This window comes from Ammodytes marinus, assembly GCF_949987685.1.
Source record: "Ammodytes marinus genome assembly, chromosome: 16".
NCBI lineage: Eukaryota > Metazoa > Chordata > Actinopteri > Uranoscopiformes > Ammodytidae > Ammodytes > Ammodytes marinus.
In genome coordinates this window covers 1,817,183-1,837,165 of record NC_137220.1, presented here as the reverse complement: position 1 = coordinate 1,837,165, position 19,983 = coordinate 1,817,183, and the positions used below count along the sequence as shown (strand labels likewise).

Genomic DNA, 19,983 nt, shown 5'->3' with positions numbered 1-19,983 from the left:
TATATGAAACCGAGACGGCCTCCAGCTAAAGTCAAAGAAGTGATAATGTACAGAACGGATTGAACTAAATGAACAGTCTGAACAAACAAAAGCATTTAGATATATAATCAATCAATCAACGTTTATTTTATATAGCCGTTTGCTGCGAACCAGAAAGTTTTCCAAGTGCCTTAAATCAACAATAAAACCCAACATACAGTAAAACCAGATAAGTTCACGTAAAAGCAGTAGGAAGAAAGGGAAAATCCACAAAACTACTTTGTATTAGCCTTTCTAAATAGATAGGTTTTGAGTTTAGATTTAAAATGAGATGCGTCTGTGTGTGCGAATGTTAGGGGGTGACATATTCCATAATCTTTGGCACACATAATCATGGTCAGCAGAGGGCGGCCATTCCCGTAAATAGTTTGTGGTGGCATTATCTAGCGATCGTGAGAAAACAAGCATTATCTACAGATAGTTAAGTTACTTTATTAGTCAATGGTTACGTTAATATTTGTCTTTCCGCATATCCCCTCTCAAGTTACCACACTTCTGAGGGGGTCAGAGCGCAGGGTCAGCCATAGTAAAGTGCCCCTGGAGCAGTTTGGGGTTAAGTGTCTTGCTCAAAGACACAATGGTAGAGATGGTGGGCACTACAGATGTAATACCAGCCACTACTAGTTTTACCTTTCCTTTAGGCTATCCTACCACCCCTATAATAATAGATAATACAGGTACAAGTTTGCTAATTATTTTTATTATCACATGATATTGAGAAAACAAAGTTAGTTTTCACATGAATGTAATCAACTTGTGATCTAGAGATAACTGCACTAAATATTATATAAGTTATGAGTGAAAAGCTTTGTTATGCTGTGAAGACAAGATAAAATAACCTATACTGTCAGAAACAGATTTATTCTGTCCTATCTCCTGTTGTCAAGAGTAATTTTGATGTGCAACTACATACGGTCACATTTTACAGTGTGGCTGTTCTACCCACAATCCTCTGCAGCAGAAGTTATGTCACAGAGAGAAAGAAGAACAACCAGCGATGAGATAGACAGATATCCAAACAATAAGTATGTCCCAAATTATATCATGCTGCTTACAAACAACATACTTTCTGTGGCCAGCCGCAGTTTGTAGTTAGTGTAGTAAAAGAATAAAAAATAATTATGATTTGAAACAAAGGACCTGTCTAATACTGAACTCATATGCTCTGTTCTTGGGCGGATCCTACATGGTTGTTGCGTAACCTGACTACCAGTGTGTGTACCTGCTCATGTCTGTCAAGCTGCCAAAAAAGCAATCTCTCCCGCCAATCAATCACTGAAAGTCAAAAAATAATTACCACGCTCCCATGAAACATAATCGTTAAACTATGACTCACTATCAAAACACTATCAGCTGAGACTAGCCACATTTCCATCTACATTTTAAAACAAATCGTTTGAAAGTTTGCAAAAAAGAAAAAGAAAAGAAATGCGAATTAGGTGCATTTCCATCAAGCAGTTGGAGCGAATAAACTACATCGGGTAAATAATAGACAACGCTCTCTCCAGCACCAAACAGCAGGCAGGAGGAGGGGCATTACGCTCTGCCTGTGGCCGCCTCCCAGACACTTTTTTCGGACACTTTTACCTGGCACTCGGCTGGAGAACCAGGCTGAGCAGACAAGTGTGCAGTCTTAGCTCTTTACCTTCATATATCTCGTTAGGCGTTAGAGTTATTAGAGGACGAGATCAGTAAATAAGGTTAAATACTAGCTCTTCCCAATACACAACTCCGGAAAACCCCCGCTCGGCTCTAGGCTACAGCACAAATCATGTGTGTGCAATGTTCACTACGACATAACTTTTTCTAAAAATGTGTTTCTCACATTTTGCGCATTATCTCTATTTCTAAGCCAAAAACCACCTCAAGCGAGCAGAAAAACGTTTGTGCGAAAATGAGGTTTTTCTTCCCTGAGTCTTTCCTCAGTCTTCCCTTGGTCCATCTGCCCTGTTAATCCTAACCCTACATTTTTACTAGTGTGATGTCACACTAGTAAAATGTAGTTAGACAGTGAGATCATAAAACACTCTTTCTGCCTTTTCTCAGGCTAGGATGAACCGATTTCAAAAATGTTTGCACATTTATACTACATAGGATCTCAGAGTTCAATGCACCTTCATATTCCCACCGGTGAAGTAGGTCTTTTAAGGACAGACATAGATCTGTTTCTTTATAGTAAGTTAATTGACCTATTATGTGTTTTAAAGGGTTTCAGGCTGCAGTGAGCAGAAATTGATTGATGATAATAGACGCTGATGCGCTTCATCGGGTTAACACTCTACATTTAATGATTTCTTAATGTACGATGTGTACACACCTGAGGGCTCTCACGACTGCCAGGACATCTTGCTCTATTCATCTGATGCCAAGTTTCTGCTCTTCAAATCTGTGTTCATGTTTTACTCTCTGCAAAGAAATACAAACATTATTCAATCACACAGTTTAAAGTGTAATACCTGGATTGATAGTAGAAAATGTGTAGATTATTAGAAAGTTGCCTCTGGAACTGCTTAGAAAATCAGTCAACCATCATGTGTTAGTGAGAAAAAAACTAAAATGCTGTTTATGACCTCACAGTGCCAACAATATCATGGCTTTAACGGGAGCTCCAAGGGTGGCCTAGACCTTTTGAGGCCCTAAGCAGGATATGATGTGCCAGTTGTTGCCACCAATATTTGGTTAATGTGAGTTGTAGTTAATTCGCCTATTATTATTACATAATAATAATAATAATAATAGGCGAATGAATTGAGAAGTAGAAAGATTGTGTAGGGATGAAAAAAAGCTTTTCAAAGTGGTTGAATAAATAAATACACAGAGTTTGCCATCCTTTATCTTATATGGCCGATTGTATTGATTTATGCGCACACACTCACGAATTGTCACTGCAGTTTAGCGTGTCAATAATGTGCTTTTGGCTATTGCTGTTTTCTGTTGAATGGTGGTGTTCTGACCAACACACCTTAAGTGAAGGTAGATATTATAGCAGATCAGCGCCGAAACCACACCCTTAACTGTTTCCTCCACTATCATCATATTTTTCACCGTTATGTTCCAGCGCACCACTGAGGTGTGTGTGGGAAGAGTCAAGAAGGTTGGCTGACTATCTTGTTTTGCTAATTTTACTATTCATTTGAACTGAAACAAAAGTTTTCTTTGTCCTTAATTCTCCTCACCAGAATACACCAAATTGTAGGTGAATACACCTTTAACATCAAATCACAATATAGGGCCTGCTATGTGTCTGCCAGAAAGTAGGTAGTTGCACCACTGCCTGTATGTGTTGAGATGCAGCCCCAGGTAATTCAGTGCTTGTGAGTGCACATTTCTCAGACACACCCACAGACCACTTACTAACCTTGGAGCCAAGTTAAACAAGGACAGGTGTCTCCTCCCAAGCTTGGCACCAGGTCATCATCCCCCCGCACCCCCCTCCTCACAAAGCCATCAAACAGTATAAAACATCTGCTGCTCTCTGGGCTCTTCACTTTCTCCTCTCCTGCTGAAGAAGAAAGACCCCTCTACCACACAACCCTCTGTGGCCCTTGGCACCACTTGCAAGCATGGCTACCAGAAGTATGAGTATGAGTAGCAGATCGATGTACGGTGGAAGTGGTAATGTCCAAGTCTCCATTGGTGGTGGATCAGGCGGCCGTGTCATCAACTGGTCACAATATGCCGAACTCCAAGCCTCCGGCGGGGGCGATGGCGGCGGTGGCGGTGATGGTGAGATGGACATCACCTCCAACGAGAAAGGCACCATGAAGAACCTGAACGACCGTCTGGCCGCCTACCTGGAGAAAGTCCGCAAGCTGGAGGAGGCCAACGCCGAGCTGGAGAGGAAGATCAAGGAGTTTGTGCTTCTGAAGGCCGGTGGAGGCGCCGGAGGGGCTGGAGGCAAGGACTACAGCGAGTTCTACTCCATCTACGCAGAGCTGCAGGAGCAGGTAAACTCACCTCAGGCTCACGTGACACAACACAGGGAAAGAAGAATGCCTAAATACCTGTCTGCCACTTGTCAATTTTAAAGTTATGTAATCTTCCATCTCAGTTGGGTTTAATACTTTTTATTAAACATAAATAAAAAATATGGCAATTTATCAGACTTAGCAGACTGTAGGTGTCCCAAAATATCTAAAACAATTTAGAATATTATTTTAATGGTGACATAAGGCAAAATTTGAGTTGTTTATTAAAGCTGGGCTATATGATTTCTGATTGGTCAAAGTTAACATGAGCTGTACACTTTCACCAATCAGAGCGAGGCTCCGATTCTCTGTTCTATTGGCTGTTGGGACTGTCCATTCACTTTAGCACAACTTTGTTGGTGTAGAGCGTGTCAGGGAGGGACCATAGGGGAGGGACCAAAGAGAACAAGTGGAGCGGTTGAGGTATTTGAATTTGAACCTCTATCCCAACTGCCATTTTCTCCCCAAATCCTCCACCCCAGCTTTAAGTAACATAATCAAAGTAAACAACTTTATACCTGTGTGAGTATTTTAATGCAGTAGGCTCATGGATGTATGTGTAATAGAGCAAAAACAATAGAAATTTAAAATGGTGGTTTTGACAAAATATCTCTAAATTGCAAAAACAAAGACAAAAAAGAACATAAAACTGTATTTCCTCTTTTGTCCCTCAGATTGTGGAAGCTGTCAAAGTCAACAGTGGCATCTACCTGGCTATCGACAATGCCACTCTCGCTGCGGAAGACTTCAGAATCAAGTAAATCAATCATTGTATTAATTTACAGTTGGAGAGCAGAGTGGTAGTGCTAGAGACCAGTCTTGGATTTTATTTCCACGGTTAAAAAATACAAGGAAAAGATTCTATCTTTTGATTGAACCCTTGGTTTTCCTAACCCTTGTGAAATACATAAAACACTTTATTTTCATTTGGTTAAAACAGATGTAAGTAAATTTATGCTTTCTCCTCATGTGCAGATGGGAGAACGAGATGGCTATGCGTATGTCAGTGGAAGCCGACATCGCCGGCCTGAGGAAGGTCCTGGACGAACTCACAATGGGCAGAAGCGACCTGGAGATGACTATCGAGGCCCTGCGGGAGGAGCTAATAACCCTCAAGAAGGACCAAGAAGAGGTAAGTAGATGAAGTTAATCTTTTTTTTCTTGCGTTTTCAGAACAGACAAAAATAATTTAACACATTTCTTACTGTTCAAGGACTGGGGTATTCCAGATAAATAAGATATAACTTTTTTTATTGCCAAGAAACTGCAACTAAAATGAATCAATAGTTGAGGCTGTTGGCTGGGTTTCAGGAAAATCGGGACTGTTAATGAAATGTCTAGCCTGAAGAAAGCCATAAAAATGTTGAGAGGGCACGTCATGTTCGGCTCCAAACTGATAAATCTAAATAAAGCAGGTTGGGTAATGGGGTAAACTAAAACTAAACTATCCATCCATCCAACTTTATCCTATTATCCAGGGTTGGGTCGCAGGGCCAATTAACGGACCCTCCCTCTGGCCTCCAGGCAGGGCTTCTCCTCCTCCTCTACCGTAGGGTCTTTTTGAACCATTCTTAGTCAGGCCTCCCGCCAGAGACCACTGTGCTTACCAGGGGCACTAGGCTCCACAAAACACAGCTCTCAAGTTAATAGGGATAGACAAACCTCTCCACCATGATAAAGTGATAAATAGGTTAATAAATCAAGTCTCCAGACAGTAAAAATTCCCAGAGTGGAACTTTCCTGGGTGAGTCCTGAATCCTCAACTTCCATGTGTGTCCTTGTTTTATCGTCTGCAGCAAATGGCGGCACTGACAGCTGATTTGGGCGATTCGCTGGATGTGCAGTTGGACGCAGCTCCAGGAATAGACCTCGCTTCACTCCTTAATGCGGTCAGGGAGCAATGTGAAGCTGACGCTGAGAGGGATCGCAAAAAGGCGGCGGAATATTTCGATGCAAAGGTAAGGACAGAGTCTTTAGCCAAAAGACTGTGGCAAGTTTTTTAAATAATGATACATAAGAGTAAAGTATCTGTGTGTAGATAAGAGATCAGAGACTGACTGCGGATCAGATTCTGACTGCAGTGATGAGCTTAAATGTTGTATTGTGTTATTCTCATTAAGGGAACAACTGGGAAGAAGAGAAATCATGGGAAAATGAAGTGTAGTAAATAGTTCAAGTGTTAATGTAAAGAATCAGAGAACATATAATGAGTTACCTGACAACCCTGAACAATAAATTAGTTTGTCTGTAAACATGTTCTGACCATGCGACTGTGTTATGACTGTACAGACAGCAGGATTGGCTGAAACAGTGGCTGTGGCAGTAGAAGAAACCAGCACAACAAAATCAGAGATCACAGACCTTAAACGGATGCTGCAGGCCTTGGAAATCGAGCTACAGTCACAACTAAGCATGGTAAGGATGGTTTTCTCTCTTTTCTGTCCACTGTCTTTGTTTCTGAGGTTTAACTAAGCTAAACCTGGCTCATCTCTCTTGCAGAAAGGGTCGCTGGAGAACACATTGGCAGAGACACAGGGCCGCTACTCCATGCAGCTCAATGGTTACCAGAACCAAGTCATGTCTATGGAGGAGCAGCTCGTGCAGATGGGGGCCAGCATCGAGCAACAGGGACAGGATTACCAGGTCCTGCTGGACATTAAGACCAGACTGGAGATGGAGATCGCTGAGTACAGAAGACTGCTGGATGGAGGCGGCGGCGGGTAAGAATACCAAAGGGTTGTTGTTAAACCTGGAGATGGAAAATTCAATCTGACGTGACAAAATGTTTGTGACATAAAGACAAGGCTATGATGGAAATGTATATTCATGCAAGAAATATCGTTTGGGGTGTTTGGGGTCACTTGGTACAAGTTATACTTCTGGAATCAAACTAAATAAAAAATACGAGAGCAAATATTATATGTAATAATTATGGGATAAAATAAGGGTCAAAAACAGTTTAAGTTTGTGAATAATTGCATTATTTCAAATCCTATGTTTGTATATCAGCCTCTGTAAACCTGTGAAAAAAACTCCAGGGTGTATGAGTGTCTAGAAAAGATTTAAGCAGAAAATAAGAAAGTTATACTCAACCTGGACCGAAAATCTTTCCTGCAAATTTAGCAACTCAAAATTCCGCAAAGGGTGGATATATTCCTGAATCTGACCTGTGCTGTTTGTCTCCTGCAGTCCAAGCGAAGCAGATGCTGCAGCTGCTGCCAGAGCCAAAGCAGCCGCAGATGCAGCCGCTGCCAAAGCAGCCGCAGATGCAGCCGCTGCCAAAGCAGCCGCAGATGCCAGAGCAGCCGCAGATGCAGCCGCTGCCAAAGCAGCAGCAGATGCCAAAGCAGCTGCAGATGCAGCCGCTGCCCAAGCAGCCGCAGATGCAGCAGCAGCAGCAGCAGCCGCAGCAGCCTCCCCAAAGAAGAGACACAAGACCATCACCGTCATAGAGGAGATTATCGATGGGCAGGTGGTGAGCTCAACCCAATCAGAGGTCATCGACGACGAATAATAAGATGGAAAAGCCGTCAACCAGCAGGGGGCACATTCACAGCTTTCAAAGAAAAAAACATGCAAATAAAAGTCTGATGATTTGCTTCAAAATTAAGTCTTTTTTTATGTCCATCAGCCTTTAAATCTATTCTTACTAATGTATTCACAAAGGAAAGGTTCAAGGTGAACTGTATTGTCCGCAAAGTGGGAACCACAACATGAGCATACAAAAACCAAGCAAGGAATACTACCCGCTGTCATATTACTAGGGATGCAACAATACAGTAAGCCGCTATATATAGAACAGTGGTTCAATATGTACCCCGGTTCTTGGGTTACGTTTGATATTAAAATTATTTATTCAATTAGCTTATATCACACTATGAGGTATTCACTATTAGTTTCAAGTAAAATTAATCTGTCGCAAGCTTGTCTGTGATGCTTTGCTGAAGCAACATTGTGACACAAAGTTAAAGATATTTTAAGTTGAGGTTTAATAACAAAATGTATTTCATTTAGAGAATTGCAAGACAAACTGTGGCAGCTAGCGTAATAGAGGGAAACACTGAAGGCCTACCTCACATGTTTTGTAATCCACTTTTGGTGTCCGGACGAATGTAACCATAGATCAAATGTTTTATTTCTGACCCAGGTTATTTATTGTGAGACATGCATTGCAGGGCTGTACAGTGCGACAGTTTTGATCGCATTTGCTATTAAAATTGATCACGTGCGATGATGAATAGTCGTACGAGTTTGACAGGTTGCTAAGAGGAGTGATGCTCAACACTGCTTAGGGGGCTCTACATACACTCTCCAAAAGCAGGTAAATGTAGTCTTAGGCGAGTAAGTTATTGAGACCACCCGCCACTTTGGCTGGTGAAAGATGTGGGCTTGTGCTGCTATTCTAGCGCCTAATAAACTTCACCAACGGTGAGAAACAGAAAGGACACAGTTTTTTACATTTACGCAGTTAAGTTTCCCCTGTGGTCACAGAATATTTCCTGTGCGCCTTCACATTAAAAGCCTGTTACTAGACAAATGTCAGTTGACTTTTATTCTGAAGCAAGTAAGAACAGGAATTTAGCGCTTTATAGCACTGCAGTGCTCTAGCTAGAAAGGCAACTGATCCTTCAGCTGCAGAGAGCTGAGAGCAGTCCACAGTGGCCTATAAACAAATAGGCCACTGTTTGGTTTTAATTAGAAGAAGGACATTTTCTAAAACTGTTTGTAATTATTAATGTAATAATTATGTTTATACAAAAAATATATAGATATAGATATTATTTTTATAGTTCTATGCAGGGAAATAATTCTGAATCAGCAATAAATTGCTATTGGCAGGTTAGATTATTTTGTCTAAATTGCAATTAGATCACCCCTATTAATTTTTCTACAATTATTACTGCACACACTAGGATATAATATTGATTGAGAATCTCTCATGAGACCAAGATGACATGCTCAAGGTAATAAGAGCGAAATGCAAGGGTTAAGTTTATACAAGTTTTCGATTATACTTTGTGTGCTACCAAATACATTTTTGTGCTACTTATTTTTTTTGCTTGGTAGCACCAGTGCTAAAAAAATAAGCGTACAGCCCTGCATTGCATGTGTGCTGTTTCAAATTGCATTAACCTCCATAAGAGATTGAAAATGTTTTGTGAATCATTGCCATCCACTGGCTTCACTTACAGTATGAGTTAATACAGTACTTTCCCAGACTTTGTTGTTTCTGCATCTCCTGTTCTAAGTCATAGTTTATATCATATTCCCAGTAGTTTGCTTTTGTGTGCGCACAAAAATGCTGTTTAAGAACACACAGTGCCAACAATATCATGGCTTTTGGGGAGCTCCAAGGGTGGCCTAGACCTTTTGAGGCCCTAAGCAGGATATGATGTGCCAGTTGTTGCCACCAATATTTGGTTAATGTGAGTTGTAGTTCACATAATATCAAAAACAGCATGTGCAAGAATAGCTTGTACGTCTTGTTCTTTCATTTAGGTCAACTTTGTTTGTACCACATAATCCTAGTTGTTTGTTAGGGGACAGTTGAATTCAAATGTCAATTTCTCTCACAGGACGGAACCCAGAGAAAATTAAGCATTTCAAGGGTCACCTCAGCAGAGCCCACTCCAACACTGGTCCGTGCTGGACTTGAACCAACCACCCCAAGTCCCTACAGACTGAGCTACTGCTGCCTAAAGAGACACTAACTATTTTTGACTCTTCATAAATAACAATCTTAGCTGCTAGGCCTATCCCTGCTTTATAATAATACAAATAATAATGGATTGGATTTATATAGCGCTTGTCTTGCACTCAAAGCGCTTTTACAGGGTTCCAGGTATTATTCATTCACACACAGTCATACAGGTGAGGGGTTAATGCCCAACAAGGTGACTGTTCTCACCTCCACGGCGTCCATAAATTCCTGATAACTGGACACCTCGAAGGGCATTAACCCGCAAATACCATAGTCACTTACTAATCAAATCAAAATAATAATTAGGCCACTCATTTATATTTTCATGCCTTTTTACAATCAAATTAGATTTTTTACGAATAACAACTTGTTTCCACAGCAACGCCCGAGACCTCGTATAATAACTGGAATACCTATCGCAAACCCATAAGGTTCTTATGTAATAAGCTGTTAGCCACAGAGCTACTGTTATGCTAGCAAGATACAAAATCAAAAACATTGCACACGCTGTACAAACAGTAAATGTAATCGGTCAATATATTTAACAACAGCTCCACCTAGCTAACAAAGCATTTTCCCCAAAATCAATAACACATTTCACGGAGAATATGACTGGCGAACATGTGTATTACGGGCTACAGCCTGAAGTTACGTGAGGCAGTGACTGACAGCAGTAGCCTGTGTCCAGATAGACAGTGAAGCCGGGCTTTGGTGGCTAAACACATGTAAACTCAGTTGCAAACCGTTTTCAAATTAAACACGCGTCTTACTCACATTTTTAATAAGGTAACCATTGACGTCTAGCCAGAGGACATTAAGTTTAGTCACTTCATTTTACTACTATCGTTATTACAGCTCTTGTGTTACAAGCGCCATCCTGTGGTGTTCAGAGGCTATTGCACGGCAGGATATTTAAGGCTTTATAAATCACTTATCGGTCCATCTAGGTGTCCATACATCAGGGGTTAACCCACACCTATGGAATGTTCTCCAGCCAATCAGAATAGAGTATCTTCGCACAGACTATAGTATAAGTTGTAGTAAGCTACGATAGTAGCCACAGCTGCCCTGGGGCAGACTGACAGAAGCGTTTCTGCCATTTCGGCCTAAGGCCCCTCTGACCACCACCTCAAACATACAGCAATCATACACATGCACACTAGGCAAGGTGGGTGAAGTGTCTTGCCCAAGGACACAACAAACGAACAAACAAAATGACACAAGTGGCAGGGTGGGAATCGAACCTCAAACCCTCTGATCATTGGTCGACCCGCTCTACCACCTGAGCCCAAATAGGGCAACCATGGCGATGTTCTTTATGTGAGAACATCTGATTTATAATAATGATCATATCAGATATCAAACTATTCCAGAGAGGAAAGTTTTCTGGGAGGGATGATTCACCTGTATGTGGTGAGATGCAGCTCCAGGTAATTAAGAGTTTGTAAGTGCACATTTCTCAGACACACCCACAGACCACTAATTAACATTGAAGCCAAGTTAAACAAGGACAGGTGTGTCCTCTCAAGCTTGGCACCAGCTTGTCATCCTCCACCCACTCCTCACAAAGCCATCAAACAGTATAAAACATCTGCTGCTCTCTGGGCTCTTCACTTTCTCCTCTCCTGCTGAAGAAGAAAGACCCCTCTACCACACAACCCTCTGTGGCCCTTGGCACTACTTGCAATCATGTCTTCCAGAAGTATGAGGGGGGGGAGTGTTCCTCCGCAAGTCTGCATTGGTATTGGTGGCGGCAACGTCATTAACTGGTCAGATTTTGCTCAGCGCGGTGGCGGTGATGGCGGCGGTGGCGGTGATGGTGAGATGGACATCACCTCCAACGAGAAAGGCACCATGAAGAACCTGAACGACCGTCTGGCCGCCTACCTGGAGAAAGTCGGCAAGCTGGAGGAGGCCAACGCCGAGCTGGAGAGGAAGATCAAGGAGTTTGTGCTTCTGAAGGCCGGTGGAGGCGCCGGAGGGGCTGGAGGCAAGGACTACAGCGAGTTCTACTCCATCTACGCAGAGCTGCAGGAGCAGGTAAACTCACCTCAGGCTCACGTGACACAACACAGGGAAAGAAGAATGCACCTGCTCTACCTGTCTGCATCACTGCCACTTGTCAATTTTAAAGTCATGTAATCTTCCATCTCAGTTGGGTTTAATACTTTTTATTAAACATAAATATAACATATGGCAATTTATCAGATTTAGCAGACTGTAGGTGTCCCAAAATATCTAAAACAATTTGGAGTATTATTTTAATGGTGACATTTGGCAGAATTAGTTTTTGTTTATTATGTAACAGAATCAAAGTTAACGCCCTTTACACCTGTGTGAGTGTATCTTAATGCAGCAGGCTCATGGATGTACGTGTAATAGCGCAAAAACAAGAGAAATGGAAAATAATTGTTTTAATATAAACAAATTTCTAAATTAAAAAAAAAAAAAAAAAAAAAAAGTGTATTTCCTTTTTTTGTCCCTCAGATTGTGGAAGCTGTCAAAGTCAACAGTGGCATCTACCTGGCTATCGACAATGCCACTCTCGCTGCGGAAGACTTCAGAATCAAGTAAATCAATCATTGTATTAATTTACAGTTGGAGAGCAGAGTGGTAGTGCTAGAGACCAGTCTTGGATTTTATTTCCACGGTTAAAAAATACAAGGAAAAGATTCTATCTTTTGATTGAACCCTTGGTTTTCCTAACCCTTGTGAAATACATAAAACACTTTATTTTCATTTGGTTAAAACAGATGTAAGTAAATTTATGCTTTCTCCTCATGTGCAGATGGGAGAACGAGATGGCTATGCGTATGTCAGTGGAAGCCGACATCGCCGGCCTGAGGAAGGTCCTGGACGAACTCACAATGGGCAGAAGCGACCTGGAGATGACCATCGAGGCCCTGCGGGAGGAGCTAATAACCCTCAAGAAGGACCAAGAAGAGGTAAGTAGATGAAGTTAATCTTTTTTTTCTTGCGTTTTCAGAACAGACAAAAATAATTTAACACATTTCTTACTGTTCAAGGACTGGGGTATTCCAGATAAATAAGATATAACTTTTTTTATTGCCAAGAAACTGTAACTAAAATGAATCAATAGTTGAGGCTGTTGGCTGGGTTTCAGGAAAATCGGGACTGTTAATGAAATGTCTAGCCTGAAGAAAGCCATAAAAATGTTGAGAGGGCACGTCATGTTCGGCTCCAATCTGATAAATCTAAATAAAGGTTGGGCAATGGGGTAAACTAAAACTAAACGATCCATCGTTCCAACTTTATCCTATTATCCAGGTCGTGGGGCTAATAGCTCCAGAAGTAGACCCCAAACTTCCCTTTCCCAGGCCCCATTAACGGACCCTCCCTCTGGCCTCCAGGCAGGGCTTCTCCTCCTCCTCTACCATGTTGTACCGTAGGGTCTTTTTGAACCATTCTTAGTCAGGCCTCCCGGCAAGAGACAACTTTGCCTACCAGGGACACTAGGCTCCACATAACACAGCTCTCAAGTTAATAGGGATAGACAAGCCTCTCCACCATGATAAAGTGATAAATAGGTAAATAAATCAAGTCTCCAGACAGTAAGAATGTGTCTCCTTGTTGTCGTCTGCAGCAAATGGCGGCGGTGACAGCTGGTTTGGGCGATTCGCTGGATGTGCAGTTGGACGCAGCTCAAGGACCGGACCTCGCCGCACTCCTTAATGCGGTCAGGGAGCAATGTGAAGCTGACGCTGAGAGGGATCGCAAAAAGGCGGCGGAATATTTCGATGCAAAGGTAAGGACATCGTCTTTAGCCAAAAGACTGACAAGTTTTGTAAATAATGATACATAAGAGTAAAGTATCTGTGTGTAGATAAGAGATCAAAGACAGACTGCAGATCAGATTCTGACTGCAGTGTTCACAGCTTAAATGGTGTATTGTGGTGTTTTCATTAAGGGAACAACTGGGAACAACTGGGAAGAAGAGAAATCATGGGAAAAGAAAAATTAGTAAATAGTTCAAGTGTTAATGTAAAGAATCAGAGAACATATAATGAGTTACCTGACAACCCTGAACAATAAATTAGTTTGTCTGTAAACATGTTCTGACCATGCCACTGCGTTGTGACTCTGTACAGACAGCAGGATTGGCTGAAACAGTGGCTGAGGCAGTAGAAGAAACCAGCTCAACAAAATCTGAGATCACAGACCTTAAACGGATGCTGCAGGCCTTGGAGATCGAGCTACAGTCACAACTAAGCATGGTAAGGATGGTGTTCTCTCTTCTCTGTCCACTGTCTTTGTTTTTGAGGTTTAAATAAGCTAAACCTGGCTCATCTCTCTTGCAGAAAGGGTCGCTGGAGAACACATTGGCAGAGACACAGGGCCGCTACTCCATGCAGCTCAATGGTTACCAGAACCAAGTCATGTCTATGGAGGAGCAGCTCATGCAGATGGGGGCCAGCATCGAGCAACAGGGACAGGAGTATCAGGTCCTGCTGGACATTAAGACCAGACTGGAGATGGAGATCGCTGAGTACAGAAGACTGCTGGATGGAGGCGGCAGCGGTGGTGGCGGCAGCGGCGGCGGCAGCGGCGGCGGCGGCGGGTAAGAATACTAAAGGGTTGTTGTTAAACCTGACATAAAGACAAGGCTATGATGGAAATGTATATTAATGCCAGAAAAGTCCAAATTTTGGTGTGTTTTGGGTAACTTGGTACAAGTTATACTTTTGTCAAACTAAATTAAAAAGACCATTGCGAATAAGGTGTTGCTCAGAGTTTTAATGCACAATGATCATGGGATAAAATAAGGGTCAAAAACAGTTTAAGTTTGTGAAAAATGGCATTATTTCTAACCCTATGTTTGTAAGTGTCTAGAAAAGATTTATGCAGAAAATAAGAAAGTTATCCTCAACCTGGACCGAAAATCTTTGCTGCAAATTTAGCAACTGAAACTTTCGCAAAGGATGGATATTTCTGAATCTGACCTGTGCTGTTTTTTGCCTGCAGTGGTGGAAAAGGTAAAAGCGATGCAGATGCTGCAGCCAGAGCAGCTGCGGCTGCAGCTGCAGCAGCAGCAGCAGCAGCAGCAGCCGCAGCAGCCACCCCAAAGAAGAGACACAAGACTATCACCGTCATAGAGGAGATTGTCGATGGGCAGGTGGTGAGCACAACCCAATCAGAGGTCATCGACGATGAATAAGATGGAAAAAGCCGTCAACCAGCAGGGGGCACATTCACAGCTTTCAAAGAAAAAAACATGCAAATAAAAGTCTGATGATTTGCTTAAAAATTAAGTCTGTGTATTTCTTATTTTCCCTAATAAGAACTATGTTTTTTTGTTTATTTACATCGTCTTCCTTTAAATCTATACTTACTAATGTATACACAAAGGAAAGGTTCAAGGTAAACTTTATTGTCCACAAAGTGGGCACCACAACATGAGCATACAAAAACAGACCGTAAAAAAATAATTATATTAAAATAAAACACCCACAGCACATGGAGATACATTAAAAAACGGATGCAACAATACAGTAAGCCCACGGTTCCATATGTACCCCGGTTCTTGGGTTACGCTTTCGGTATGCATTTTGTGTGTAAGTAGAAATACATTTATATTAAAATTATTTATTCAATTTGCTTATATGACACTATGAGGTGTTCACTATTAGTTTGAAGTAACAAGGAATTTACTTTTAAAGGCCTACTTCACCGCTTTGAATATGAAGGTGTATTGAATTCTGAGATCCTATGTAGTATAAATGTGCAAAAAAAATTAAAATCGGTTCATCCTAGCCTGAGAAAAGGCAGAAAGAGTGTTTTTTTTAACCCTATATTTCTCCTTCTCGTGACATCACAGAAAGAGAAATATAGGGTTAAAAAAAAACGTACTTTGTAAATATTACTGTGATGTCACAGTAAAAGACATCACAGTAATATTTACAAAGTAGTACAATACACCTTCATATTCAAACCGGTGAAGTAGGCCTTTAATAACCATGAAACTAAAGTGATTGTTCATATTACATTTAAGGGGCTTTTATTTTTAAACTATACATCAGAATGTAAGATTCCCTATGTGCTACTCAGAAGTTTTCTACCATCCACCATCATTTTATAAGGGTTAGAAATCAGGTCTGACATGGTTGTACTGTAGTGGTTAATAGGCCTATACACATACAGCAAAATAGCTTGTCTGTGATGCTTTGCTGAAGCAACATTGTGACACAAAGTTAAAGGTATTTTTATTCCCAGTAGTGTGTGCGCACCACCACACATAAAATAATAATCTCATCAGATCTACGCCAGTCATGTAGGTGGCCTATTTGGGTTGCAAAAACTAGGGATGCACCGATCCACTATTTTTAGTTCCGATCCGATTCCGATATCTGGATACCGGCCGATACCGATACTGTCCGATACCATATCATAATTGTTGTACATTTTTTTGTTGGTGGTGATGTTATGTATAAGGCTAGGAAGGCTTAAGCAATTCTAATTTAAAAGAGCAAGAAATATACACAAATCCATATAGGTTTATCTTAAAGGCAGAATTATAGAGTCAAACAAAATAAATCCTTCTCAATGATCACTTCAGCCCCACTAGAATATGTGGTGGTCTGTTTGTCTGAACAGTCTTCCTCTCTCTGGCTGTATTTTACATAGTATAATTTGTCACAGTGCAGAAGCCTCTCCACTTCCTTGACTTGGATTAGCTTTGGTTAGCTCACTGGCTAACAAACTGATATGTACTGTATGTCAAATTAGAAAGTGGTGTCCTCTCTCCCTCCACCGAACGTCGGCGCATGCTCGCACGGCTCGTTCACTCTTTTCATAGTAAATGAAATTTTTTTTTTTTTTTTTTTTTTTTAATATCGGAGCTGTCAGTCCGATATCCGATACGTATATTTCGGCCATATCGGACCCGATACCGATACTGGATCGGATCGGCCCCATCCCTAGCAAAAACTCTGCCTCTGCTGACAGCCAAAAGGAACAGAGGTTAAAGGGTCACTGATAGATAGATCATAATCTGCATATAGTGAAAGTATTTTGGGATTCACCCTTGTCTGGTCCCCCTTTAATTTTTTTTTGTTGAAAAATAGCCTTACATTTTTTAAATAATTTAACTATCAAAAACAAAGCCATAAAAAATAAGCAGTTTCACAATCTAACTGCTTTTTAGAGGAATCCTTTTTTATAGATGTTTTTGGTTGCTCGTGGCAATCTAAAGCGCCTTCCTCGGGGGAGCAAATAAATCTGTGGGTAAAAAGGGACTGATCAGTTGTTATGTCGTGGGCATTCTTTTTGATAATTAGATTGTGCCTGCAGTTAAGTTGTGTGTGGGATTTCAGCTTTAAAGGGACACTGTGTAATGTGACATCATCAAGAAAGTTCTACAAAGTTCTAGAATGCAACGCTCCCTGGGTAACCCCACCCCTTTTGAATAATAACAGAAGCTACAGTGGCCTTCAAGGACAAGAACAATTCTAAATTCTAAACAATGCCCCTGATGGCATTCCAAAAACATGGATTCCTCCATACGACTTGCCCGCTCAATGGACAAAATGTAACATTAATATTTGTAATTCTCCACTCAGGAGGATAATTCAGATTATTGGCAGAGGTGATTTTACACCAATGAGGACATATTTATGAATGAGGATATTGATTTTAGCTAATAAATTACTTAATGTTACACAGTGTCCCTTTAACCTCTCTGTAAAGGTTCTCTTTACTTCTTACATCAAGGTGTCCGAACCAAGTGGCCGTTAAAAGACAAGATTCATTTTTTCCCCGAAGTCATGAAGCTTCCTGAGTAGGTATAACCTCTGCAAAACAAACATGCAGTGCTTCAGATGGTGGACGCATGATTAAAGTTGTCATTAAACTAGATAAATAAGATTTGATCGGAGGCCTGCTCTTCAAAATGACAGTGCACCTTTAATGTGTGTTGAGTATTGCTCAGTAGGTGCTGTCAAGCAGACACAGACAGGGACACGCCCCTCCAGTCAGCTGACACCTGAAGGGTTATCTCTGATATTTTTCATCTTCATAATAAAAAATATGAAGTTTACATTTAAAAAACATGTCAAGTGTTCTTTTTTTTTAAGAAAAGGAAAGATCAACGTTGACCTACAGTCAGGTCCATAACTATTTGGACATTTTGGCTCAGTAGAACATCACAATGGATGTGAAATGAAACTATCAAGATGTGCTTATGCTTATGTTAGAGAACTAATGCCTCATTCCCACGAGCAGCACAGTTCGGTTCAGCACGGCACGGTTTGGTACGGAACTGTACCCTAGATGTGCCCACAGCAGGCAGGGTATATTAAATGCCAGACAGCAATAGCCCCGTTCCGAGTATATAAGTAAGTCCACGGGTCAGAATCATTATCAACGCACAACGTCAATGGCAATACTTGAGACACACAAAGTTAAGGACTGATGGCTCCGTCTGCACTATTGGAGGAATTTGGAAAGGTTGAAGGTGGAAAAGGCCCAACTGATTTGCTTTGATTAAATCTCCTTATTTGCAAACGGCTCCACTGTTTTGGGCGGGGTGTTGCAAACTGCAGCTTTGGTATTTGTTGGTTTGGCAGGATGTTTGTGCTGTTATGTTACGTTGGTGTATTACAAAGCGAGTTGCACTGCATGGCCCGCCTTTCTTCGTGTTAGCTGCTTGACAACACCTAAAACCACAATCTGAGCTGATGGGTGACAGCGGTGCTTATCAACTTGATGATTTTTTTTCGTTGTTTGGTTGTTAGCTTCAGGCTCTGTGCATGTTCCCATAAACAGGGCGTTTCACGTGTTGTGTAACTCTGCTACCGAGCAGTTCGCTGCTGCTTATATTAGTGGAACACTTTGTCAGCTCTGAAGAATTAAAAAATAAATCACAGCTTAAAAGTAAAAATGTTGCTGTTAATAAGGCAGGATTGGGATGCCGTCATAAAATTGCTAAATTCATATATTTATTTTTCCACTAGTGCTCTCAGTGCCTCTTTACCGAGGCACATTGTGAAGCAACTTAGTTTTAAACTGTACACAACACACTATACTGAAGTATTGCATTTCGGTCTGACACTGTGCCCCATGAATAAGTTGGGATCATATTAGTTTTTGGCGTCATCTAAGTGAAATTAATTTCATGGATTGCCGATTGAATATTATTTGTGATGAATACAAAAAGACTAATCCATTTAAAATTCTGTGTGTGTCTGTGTGTGGATTTTTCTGATAAATGTGAAGTCTCCTGTGCAGCATCAGTATATGACACCTGTCACCCAACTAGTTTACCTGAACAATGATGTTGTGACTTTAAAATAAAAAATAATTTAAAATAAAAAAGTTGCGCTCATATTCCCGTGAGGCCTGTGTGATGGTTTGTGGATGTATTCTACTGCACCTTCAAAGGGAATCTGAAGGATTTAATAGCTGACAGCTTTTTCGTATCAAAGTAAACGTCAAACTAATAAATAATCGAGTAAACTACAACCTGTGACTTGGTAGAACGCCTGTGCAATAGCCAGGGAGTGCAAAGGGCCAGGTGACATTACACACATATCCAGTAGTTCAGTTAGAGCAAGAATAGCGCTGCATACAGTGTTTCAAAAACTGAATGAATTTAGGTTTCTCTGCAGCATCAGTAACCATGGTGATCTAGTCAGGTTAAAAGACAGCCACTTGACACTGAATACTCTGACTTTAGACTCAACATTCCCTGCTAGTCGCTACCCCAACACATTGTTGTCAACACATCTTTTGACAAAATAAGTGACTATCTCCTCACGATCCGCTCCCTGTACGTACTGTACACTATAAACAATCCAGTGTTGATAGTAAATACACAGCCTAGGCTCTGTAAACAGGCCTGTTGCTAGCTATGGTGGCCCACCTTTCTTAACATACCGTTTGTTTACATACCAGTTTACAGACTAAAACACAATGATGACTGCAAAAAAGGCCAAAGTGGCAATACGTGACAGACACACAAAGCTTTGGACTGATTCCTTAGTCTCCACCTCATGGAGGAATGTTGAAAGGCATAAGGTAGAAAAACGCCCCAACTGATTTGCTTTGATTGAAAGCCACATCAGCCTCCTTATGAGCCGATGGCAAAATCTCCAAATGCCTCCACTGTACCTCCCCGACTACACCTTAAACCACGATATCAGATAATTGGTGACAGCGGCGGCGCTTATCAACTTGATTTGTGGAACTGGTTTTCTGCTTCAGGCTCCGTGCATGTTCCCATAAAGTGCGTCATTTGATGCGCCGTCTGGGGAATCACTA

General features: G+C 41.3%; 2 protein-coding genes across 2 annotated transcripts; both read left to right on the top strand.

Moving 5' to 3' along the window:
* Nucleotides 1-3,523: 3,523 nt before the first annotated feature.
* Nucleotides 3,524-7,613, top strand: LOC307263218 (keratin, type I cytoskeletal 19-like). Its single transcript, XM_080044324.1, has 7 exons — nt 3,524-3,986; nt 4,682-4,764; nt 4,983-5,139; nt 5,804-5,965; nt 6,297-6,422; nt 6,507-6,727; nt 7,197-7,613. The coding sequence occupies exons 1-7, from the start codon at nt 3,603-3,605 to the stop codon at nt 7,519-7,521; spliced, it is 1,458 nt and encodes a 485-aa protein (XP_079900450.1). The 5' UTR covers nt 3,524-3,602; the 3' UTR covers nt 7,522-7,613.
* Nucleotides 7,614-11,316: 3,703 nt separating this feature from the next.
* LOC307263219 (keratin, type I cytoskeletal 13-like) lies at nt 11,317-14,978 on the top strand. Its single transcript, XM_080044325.1, has 7 exons — nt 11,317-11,748; nt 12,196-12,278; nt 12,497-12,653; nt 13,313-13,474; nt 13,818-13,943; nt 14,028-14,287; nt 14,692-14,978. Exons 1-7 carry the CDS (start codon nt 11,398-11,400, stop codon nt 14,882-14,884), a joined length of 1,332 nt encoding a protein of 443 aa, XP_079900451.1. The 5' UTR covers nt 11,317-11,397; the 3' UTR covers nt 14,885-14,978.
* The last annotated feature ends 5,005 nt before the right edge of the window (nt 14,979-19,983 follow it).

Coding starts and splice junctions, on each gene's coding strand:
- LOC307263218 (XM_080044324.1), top strand. CDS start 3,603: ATGGCTACCAGAAGTATGAGTATGAGTAGCAGATCGATGTACGGTGGA. Junction 5,140..5,803: donor TCAAGAAGGACCAAGAAGAG/GTAAGTAGATGA, acceptor TATCGTCTGCAG/CAAATGGCGGCACTGACAGC. Junction 6,728..7,196: donor CTGGATGGAGGCGGCGGCGG/GTAAGAATACCA, acceptor TGTCTCCTGCAG/TCCAAGCGAAGCAGATGCTG.
- LOC307263219 (XM_080044325.1), top strand. CDS start 11,398: ATGTCTTCCAGAAGTATGAGGGGGGGGAGTGTTCCTCCGCAAGTCTGC. Junction 12,654..13,312: donor TCAAGAAGGACCAAGAAGAG/GTAAGTAGATGA, acceptor TGTCGTCTGCAG/CAAATGGCGGCGGTGACAGC. Junction 13,475..13,817: donor CGGAATATTTCGATGCAAAG/GTAAGGACATCG, acceptor GACTCTGTACAG/ACAGCAGGATTGGCTGAAAC.